Source organism: Hippoglossus stenolepis, chromosome 12, assembly GCF_022539355.2.
Source record: "Hippoglossus stenolepis isolate QCI-W04-F060 chromosome 12, HSTE1.2, whole genome shotgun sequence".
NCBI lineage: Eukaryota > Metazoa > Chordata > Actinopteri > Pleuronectiformes > Pleuronectidae > Hippoglossus > Hippoglossus stenolepis.
This window is the reverse complement of record NC_061494.1, coordinates 20,572,748-20,582,384: the sequence shown is the minus strand read 5'-3', so window position 1 is coordinate 20,582,384 and position 9,637 is coordinate 20,572,748. Positions and strand designations below refer to the sequence as shown.

At 41.5% G+C, this 9,637-nt stretch overlaps 2 protein-coding genes across 2 annotated transcripts; one reads left to right on the top strand and one right to left on the bottom strand.

The window, feature by feature from the left end:
* Positions 1-134: 134 nt before the first annotated feature.
* On the bottom strand, positions 135-2,332 carry lhb (luteinizing hormone subunit beta). The gene is made up of 4 exons (XM_035172226.1): positions 2,203-2,332; positions 1,488-1,619; positions 1,162-1,280; positions 135-433 (listed from the first exon to the last, which is right to left on the bottom strand). The coding sequence occupies exons 2-4, from the start codon at positions 1,573-1,575 to the stop codon at positions 200-202; spliced, it is 441 nt and encodes a 146-aa protein (XP_035028117.1). The 5' UTR covers positions 1,576-1,619; positions 2,203-2,332; the 3' UTR covers positions 135-199.
* Positions 2,333-2,418: 86 nt separating this feature from the next.
* prorsd1 (prolyl-tRNA synthetase domain containing 1) lies at positions 2,419-6,033 on the top strand. Its single transcript, XM_035173482.2, has 5 exons — positions 2,419-2,463; positions 3,085-3,261; positions 4,240-4,365; positions 4,990-5,079; positions 5,303-6,033. Exons 1-5 carry the CDS (start codon positions 2,419-2,421, stop codon positions 5,513-5,515), a joined length of 651 nt encoding a protein of 216 aa, XP_035029373.2. The 3' UTR covers positions 5,516-6,033.
* The last annotated feature ends 3,604 nt before the right edge of the window (positions 6,034-9,637 follow it).

The following is a 9,637-nucleotide window of genomic DNA, read 5'->3' as shown; positions in this document are numbered from 1 at the left end:
TGTCCATTTCTATTTACAGTTTATGATTTTGACCATTTGCATAAGGAGAGCTAAATCCTTCCCTTATTCCCCCTGGGTCTCAGGATAAAGTTATTTTATTTGCTCATGTTGCAGAAAAGATAAAAACAGAACTCTTTGCAGTGGTAAATGTAAAAATCTTTATTTTCTTGATTAACATTTGGACGAGTGTTTTTAACGTTCAGTCGTAGAAGGGGATGTCGTTCATGCAGAAGTCTGGTTGCAGGCTCTCGAAGGTGCAGTCGGACGTGTTGAGCGCACAGCGGCCGCAGTAACAGCTCACGGCCACAGGGTAGGAGACGGTCGGGTCCACGCCAGGAGGACAGTCCGGAAGTTCAAACGTCTTGTAGTACAGCTCCTGGTACGTGCACACGTGCTGGTACACGTTGAGGAAGGGGATCTTTATGACGGGATCCTGGAGGGAAGCAGAGATGATAAGGTGCTGTTAACCTGCAGCAACACCTACTGGTCGACAGGTGTAACAACGGCCGCTTGGTTTTTGTGACGATTGATTGTATTTTGGAACTTGTCATTACAAAAATGTATTAAGATCATTTAACTCGTCAAAAACTGCACCAAATCTTCTTTTCAGGTCTCCACTCTGGCGACACCCAGTGGCCGGAAGCATTATGGTTTCAAATTGTTCATCCCTCATCCCTTTGTTCTTGTGAACGCAATATCAAGAACACCTTGAGTGAACTTCTTTAAATTTGTTTCCAAAGTTCAATTCGATTCAAAGATGAACTGATACGATTTTGGTCTTTGAACGTCAAAGGTCGAGGTCACCGTGACTTCACGAAACAAAAATCTTATCAGCACAACATCATGGGAAAACCTCAAGGGAATCATTTCAAACTTAGTACCAACTTTCACTTGGACTCACGAATGAACTGATTAGATTTCGGTGGTTAAAGGTTAAAGGTCACAGTAACCTTATGTTCTTGTTTTCAGACAAATGAGAGTAAGAGGAAAATTAAGTGATTTTATCTCCAAAATGTCAACAGTGACATCACAATGTTCCTCAAATCATTCAATTCTTTCCAAGTCTATGACATAACATTCCCGTTCATGGGGAAAGTGGATGGATGCAAAATGGAGCTGGACTGGGCTCTTCTCAACTTTGAATCTAATTTCCCAGAATACCTTGGTGTTGCAGTGTCCGCTGCAGATGGTGGTTTCCACGGTGTGACACTTGGGACAGCCCTCCTTCTCCAGAGACACCATTTGCTTGATGAGCTGACACTTCGGCAGCTGGAAGGCCACTGCCGACAGAAAACACAACACAACACTCTTCTTGTGTTAATGAGCGTCACTTCCTCTGTGACAGTTCATTCATGTGTGGGATGTGTAATATTCAAAAAACAGCTGATATTCTTTTTTTATACATTTTTCTTTAGACTTTAATTTGAGTCAAAAGTCTTGAAAACAATCACATGTGAAACTGTCGTAGTTTCTCTAGTGTCGTTTACCTGCAGGAGCCAAGGGCCACATGGAGGAGAGAAAGAAAATCAAGGTCAGAGGGAGCTTCACTCTCACGCTGATCTGCTCGGCCAACATCCTGCAGGAGATGAAGTGTTTGTGTCGACGATCGGGTTCAACAGCTGACGGAGGACGAAGAGCAACAAACACACATGAGACATTATTTTACTGTGGTATGTGTCAGGATGCTTCTCTCCATGTCGTCCTTATTTACAGTTCATGGTTCAGAAACCAGGTACTGAGAAAGCCCCCCAATGAAAAATGTGTCTTTAGGAGCGATTTACAAGAGAGAAACAAGCTCATTGGACGAATCAATCAATCGAATTTAATTTTTATAGCCCATATTCACAAATCACAATTTGTCTCATAGGGCTGAATCTCCTCAGGGAGGTGACAGAGCCAGGCCCCTGAGAAGAAGGGGCCCAGCAACATGTGACCTTTAGCCAGGACTGTGTCATGGATAATAAGGCCTCAGGTTACAACCTGCGGTATTAAAAGATAAAGCTGAGTCCAGAACTAAAAGTCAACATAAAAATCCTGAAATGTCAGAAGAGGAAAACACATTTAAAGAGTGAAACACTTTTGTATTTGAATGGTTGAAATCACAAAGTGCAGATGAGTTAGAGACTGAAAAACATACGAACGACAATGAAATAATAAAGACACAGAAAAACAATCAACATTCAGGTAATAAGAATAAATCACCTGTTGGTTGTTTGTGTGAAGGACTCACCTCTGTGGCTTCTGCACCGTGTGGTCGCCGCCTCACTCGGCCTTTATACGGCTCAGAGGAGCTGGTATCCAGGATGAAACCTGGACGTCACCGGGCTTCAACCCTGGTTACCTGGTTTTGTTCAGGATGGAGGATTAATCTGCCTCCGAGTCACTTCCTGTTGGACTCATGCAAGCTGCTGGGACAACATGGGCCTGGAAGTGACCACACCGCTCAGGGACCACAGTGACACGGTGACACGGTGACAGGTTTTCAAGGTCACACGAGGATTTAACTCACTGGTGTGTTTTCATTCAACACTCGAACATCCAGCTCCTGGAAAAATGACCAGATCTCTTCCTGTTTATAATAATAATAATCATAATAATCATCATAATCATAATAACTTTGAGTTAGGAAACAAGAATAAGAATCAAACATACCAAGAACAGAACATAATAATAGAGTGGTCAGAAATTGTGGACGATAAAAAAAAAAGGAAATGTTTTGTTAAAAGACGTATGAGCCACAATGCATGAATGTTACACAATTAGCACGCTAGCAATATTATTATATTATATAATATTCGTAGAGTCCGTTCAAGCCATCGACTGTAAATAAAGATGGACGACATGAAGTTAAATCATCTGGATTAAAGAAAGATGGCCGACGTGCCGATGATGTCATTTGGAGACTCATCCTGATTTTGTTATGTTCTAATAATGAGCAAGAAAAAAAAAACTTATTTTTCGTGCATTTGTTTGTTCATTTATTTATTTGTTTATTTGTTAGTTTGTTTTCTAGTGGGAAGGAAGAAAAGGAAGCAGTACATGATTCTGTCCAGAGGGGGGCGATAGTCACTGCAGCCTCAGTAGATCTCAGTACAGAAGAAGAGTCGTCTTCTTCTTCTTCTCCTTGTTTGTAGACGTCTCTGTTTCAGTTTTATTCTTTTTAAAAACCTTGATATTCTGAAGATGTCGGATTTACGCTCAGAGCTGCAGAAGTTTCTGGAAACTTTAAACATCCAAACCACGTGTGTGGAGCATCCTCCGGTAAAACTGCAGATAATAAACTTTAAATACCACCATTGAACCTCGTTAGAAATCTGCGCTGTTTAAAGTTTCCTCTATTGCTGTACATTTTATAAAAACCCTAAAACATATCGAGAGACTTGTTTCAATTGTTAAGATTCACGTCTTTTATTCGGCGCTGTCTGATCCGTCATGGCACTGGAACTTTAGCACAGTTTAGCTTCCGGTGTTTCTGCTCTTTCGCTACAACACGACTTCGTTAGTAGACACGTGGACACATTCAAACGTTGTCATTATAGGGAAAAGAAAGTTGTATTTCGGGTTATGAATGAGCCGAATTCATGGGCAGATGAATTGAAGATGAAATGGTGTGAAAGCGTGTTTATGTCTTTACGTATTTTTGCATATGATTATAACAACCTCAAAAGCGACGTATTTGTAAATGGAGTCTGGGGAAACGGGCTCCTCCAACACAAAACGTCACTAAATATCAATATACGACAGTTCTATAATCAAATGTAAAACAGTTACTTCCTGAGAAAATTGTTTTCTTATAGAAAATGAATCAGAACAGTCTACGTTTCCACTGCATGGACCTGCAGCATCCTGCAGGGGGCGCCATAACACCATTCAGCATCTATTTATGCAGCAAAAAGCAGAAGTTCAGTATTTGTGTCTATTGTAGTTTCTTTGATAGCGTGGGTTTATTGTTACTATAGACTTTAAATAAATAAATCACATAAATACACAATAGTTATAAAAAAGTGTTGATTTACAAACACTTTAATTAAATCTATACTTTTATTCTTATTTAAATCTTAACCCTATAATGAAGGTGAGGGGGCTGCAGGCAGAAAGTCACTTAAATCAAGTGAAGAAACTATTTAACTTTAGAAAAATTATAAAACAAAGCACTTCGGACGAGTAAATATAAAAATATACATGTTCATATAGTTGATAATGTGGAGTTTTCTGGTTTTCTCACCCTCCGTCCTGCAGGTTTTCACGGTGGAGGAGATGATGCCTCACCTGCAGGACGTGAACGGAGCCGTCACTAAAAACCTCTTCTTGAAGGACAAGAAGAAGAAAGGCCTGTGGCTGGTGTCAGCTCGTCACGACCGTCAGGTGAGCAGCGGTGACTGATCAGTGTGACTGATCAGAAACTGTGTGAAATGTTGTTGGGTAATCAGACTGATGTGAGAATTATATATATATAAAATAAAACTTGTCTGAGCTGCAGGTACAAGAAAATGATTATTATTCCCCCACAGAACTCTCTCTTTGTCTCCCTCTTCAGGCAGAGCAGAAAACTGCAGAGGTTACTGTCTCCTCACCTGATTGGTTAACCTGGCTGCTCTTTAACGAGCTAATTAAGCTGAATAACGGAGACTCTGGCGACTCTAACTAAAGCTTTTCCAAAGTGTAGTGTTATTTTTTTGAGTAAAAAAACAACCGACGGCTCAAACAGACGAGGCCGCTCTGATGCGTAAACAGACGTGTAGTTAAAAGTAAGTAAATCACCAAGTCAGGTTCTGAGCAAATCACAGCTAACTACTGCCACCTACTGACTCATAGAGGGTACTGTCTGTGAAGAATGACTTTTGACTCACACATACGACCTCTGACCTCTGCCTTAAACATTTCCCCCCCAGTTTAAATCACATGATCACCTGACACAGACGTTTCTCTGCTGCATCCACTTCTGCACTCTTCCCTCCTGGTCCCATAATCCTCTCTGTTCCTCCACAGGTGAACCTCAATGACCTCGCCAAGAAGCTCGGCGTCGGCAGCGGCAACCTGCGCTTCGCGGACGAGGCGGCCATGTTGGAGAAACTCAAGGTGAGAACTGGTCAAATGAACCTGTCTGCAGTTGAGTGAGGAGAGAAACATACAGACACGTTTTACTGCATCAGTCCTCTGTCACTACTGTTGCATAATAATGATTATAATTATTATAACAGTAATGATGAAATATATATTTAATGGTATTTATTATGGTATTTGGATCAAAACAAACCTGACAGTTATTCATGATATTTAATATCTGTTGCTCTCCTCTCAGGTGGGTCAGGGATGTGCGACGGCTCTCGCTCTGCTCTTCGATAAAGACCAGAGCGTGAAGTTCGTCCTGGACCGGGACCTGGTGGAGGGCGGCCATGAGATGGTCTACTTCCACCCAATGACCAACGCTGCCACCATGGGGCTCCGACCGGACGACCTGCTGCGCTTCCTGAAGGAGACGGGACACGAACCCGTCCTGGAGAGCTTCGAGTAGGAGAGAGCCGGACGCTGGACGTCGAGCGGCGTTAAAAACCAGGATCCGGCTGCAGGAAGAGAGAGTGTCACAGTCGTCACGGACATGGAGACGACCTGAAGAGACTTGAGCGGAACGTAATTGTTTCTGCTTCAAATGTTTCAAAATGATTTTTTTTAAATGTCAAAATGAAACACTAACATTTTAAAGTCTTAATCAAGAAGAGAAGCTTCTACTCTGCGCAGTTCAAATGAAACGGCTCAGACAGAATCATTTCTTTCTAATGAAGTCGTCTTCATTAGAAATCAGCCTCACAGAATTATTTATTTTGAAAAAAAATATATTCTTAAAAAATCATTTTCTGAATCATCTCTTGTTTTTCAACCGTTTCTCATTTCTCTGTTACTTTGTAAAAGGTCAAGTCTGTTTAAAAAAACATTGACGTGTTTAGTAAACACTGAGTTTACTTATATCTGTGGATCTTTTTCTTTTTACTCACAGAAACTAAAGATCTGCCACAATAAAAAATATTGAATGAGTTTTTTCTTCTGATGTAAGTGAGAGTATTGACGTTGAAGCTCTGACTCTGTCGTACTTCTCACTGAATTGAAATATTACCCATGATCCTCTGCTTCCTGAACCGGAAGAGCTGCCACCAAACTCTGTTTAGAATTCTTCATATTTTCAAAGTTTCCTGCTGAATATTGGAGATAAACTCTGGTTTATAATAACTTCTGAGTCTTTTTAACTGATCTACAGTTCAGCTTCACTCTTCAACTTGCTGGACCTGATTCTGACAGTTGAAGCTGTGACTAAATTGTGATATTCAAAGTTTCCCTTTAAGTTCTCACAACACAATAACACACACAGACACGCACACTATCCACCTGCATTGTGGGAAATAAAACTTTGCTTCTAAAATTTTTAAGATACTAAAGGTTAAAAGTTCCAAAAGCTTCAGATCAAAAATATATCAGACGCACACACGCACACACACACACCTCCCCCTGTCTCTCTCTTTGTGTGTGTGACGCTCTCTCTTCCTCTCGCTGCATTCCTAATGAGTCTGTGTATTGTTGCATTGTTGTGTAAAATTAGCAAATGAATAAACATAACACACTGACACTCAGTTCCCAGGCATTCTTTCACACGCCGTGTGTGTGTTTGAACCCCCCCCCCCCCAGTTTATTAATGTTGCACAGAGACTTTTTGTGTGGGAAAATGTACAAAACACACACATGCATGTTGCTGATGTGCTGCTGAGCAAGACACTGAAGCAATGTAGAGACCAGAGACTGTGAGATGGACGACATGTCTCCACTTCCGTCCAGAACCGAAGCTTAATTATCTCAGTTAGTGTTTGTTCCTCTTCCTGCCGGCAAGAAGAATATCCTCCTCATCTATTCTCTGCATTTGCATATTTCAGTAATTGGTTGGTTCATCGCGTGTGTGTGTGTGTGTGTGCACAGCCCAGCAGGGTTTCTACAGTAATAACAAGCTTCACATTCAACACTCAGCCTCATTAGTTGCATATAATTATAAAAAAGAGGTCAAAGTTCAGAGGTCAGACCTGAAACCTCAATCTACAGTAGTAGGAAGTACCCCCACACACAGTGTCTTTTTAATGGGAGGTTTTTCCTCTGTGAACAATCTCGGCTGGTTTCTAACTTAGTTCATCATTGTTGTTCAGTGGAGAGTTTGTCCTGAAACATGTGACATCACAAACACGTGAACTCCTGACGAGCGTTTCAGCAGCTTCAGTGTTTTCTGGGAGTCAAAAGTTCTTTTCAGGTTGTTGACAAGAAGAAGTGAAACCTGGAGGTTCACAGACATAAAATGTTTAACAGGGACTTTTCTCGAAGGTCAAGTTTCCTGAGTTGTGAAGTTGTTCTGACTTCAGTGTGTTCGTGGTCAGAATGTGTTAAAAACATGGACGCTGTAAACAATGTGTTCTATTTGTAATATTTACATTAAAACAAAGAGCAGAGAAAAAGGATCAGATGTGACGACAGATAAATGATTTAAAACGTTAATAATGCAAACGTCTGTATTTTATAAAAAGGGACGTTAGGAGCTTGTGAGGGATGAACAAACAGTTTGCAAGTGACAAAAGTAACAATTAACCTTAATGGCCGTAATGTTCAAACCACAGTGATCGTCCAGATGTTTTAAATGTGAGCAGACGTTTTAAACCACAGTGATCGTAATGTTCGGTGGAGCCTGGACTCACCTGTCGTCCTGCAGCTCTGACTGACACTGGCCCGTTAAGAGAGTCAGGAAGTACAGCGGTGGCTGGGGGCGGTGGCTTCCTGGTGGAGGGGGCGGGGCCTGTCTGAACAGGTGTGTGTGCTGACAGGGATGATGTCATTCTTAGGTTGAGTCACCTGAGGGATGAAGAACGAGGAGGAGAAGGAGGTGGTAATGAGCTGCCTTCATCACCATTGTGTTTCTTCCTGAGGAGGCTGAGTGAGGAGGAGGAAGAGGAGGAGGAGGAGGAAGAGGAGGAGATCATGCTCATGCTGCTGTGTGATGAGGTGAGAGAGAGACATAGGGAATGAATGAAGGAGAGAATCTTCTCATTTAATCAGCTGGAATCAGACTCAGCTCCTAAAAGGAAAATGTTTTACAGCCACATCTATAAACGTCTACACAACATGGCCGTGAGTATACGGATACTCTCATGTCCAAATACATTTTATTTCTCCACGCTGGCGACACCCGGTGGCCGAAGGAATTATGTTTTCCACTTGTTCATCCATTTCAATCTTGTGAACTCAATATCTCAAGAAGGCCTTGAGGGCATTTCTTCATGTTTGTTGAAAACATTCACTATGACTCACAGAAGAATTGATTAGATTTCAGTGACCTCGTATGAGTCTGCAAAAGAAATGCTGTTTTTTCATGGTTTGGTTTTGGGCCTTTTTCGTTCGAATAATGTGAAACGTTGATGTTTCAGTGTAACTGACGCACAGAGTTGAGTTTTGTGGACGATGGTTTGTGTGTTTGAGTGGAAACATGACGCAGCTCTGCAGAACAGGGAGGAACATTTGGTTTGTTATTTCTGGTTTATTGGTCAGTTTGGTTTTGACTCTGCATCACTCCCTGGGTTTTGGTTCTGGGTTTGGATTTTCTGTTGCTCTGCAGATGAACACAGGGAAAGTGAATTTATTCTGGAGGGTTTCAAACACTTATACATTTCTCTGCTCTTTTCTTGTGCAGCGTCTCGTCCCTGTAATTATTATATTATTGGTTCATAGATGGATTCCATCTTTGCTCTTGTTGGCTCGACCTCTGGCCCTTGGATCCTGTTGGTGAAGAGTAACTTTAACTCACCACAAACAGCTGCAACACTATTTCATTTACTGTTCACTCAGATTTCTGTGTGTTTTATTTTATGGTGTTAGAACTTCCTCTTGTAAAAACCCACCGTGACGTCCCCAACCCACACAGATCACAACATTACATCAGTGCTGTTGATTCTCAGTCATATGATGGTTTTATACACACATAGTGTACTTAATGACTTACCCCGGGCTGCGTGTGTGTGTGTGTGTGTGTGTGTGTGTGTGTGTGTGTGTGTGTGTGTGTGTGTGTGTGTGTGTGTGTGTGTGTGTGTGTGTGTGTGTGTGTGTGTGTGTGTGTGCGTGTCCAGTCTGTTTGCTATCTGCTGTTTATCTTTCAAACATGTACTCGTTGAACTCTGTGTCAACTTTTATATTTAACTTTTACGTCTAAAGCAAACAAAAGACAAAATGTAAGATGTTAATTTTAGTAAATTGTAAATCTATTTACATTTAAATAGACCATAAAGCATCATATGCATTGGGGGGGCATGGATACCACAGACTGATTGACAGCTAGTATTGTCCAATGGGTGTAGGTGGGCGTGCAGTATCCTCAAGTTCTCCGGCTCCACCCCCCCAACTCCTCCAAATATGGTTACTTCTGGTTTCAAAAAACCAAGATGGCGCTGGACTAGATGTCAAACTGAGGCTTTAGAGCTCACAAACCGACAGGTGACGTCACGGTGGGTTGATGCTGGACACACGTATTAAACATATTTAACATCAGGTATATCTTAAAGCTACGTTTTGTGCGAGTGTTCGTAAAGAATTTATAAAAGTGTTGGTGGTAAATAATCTC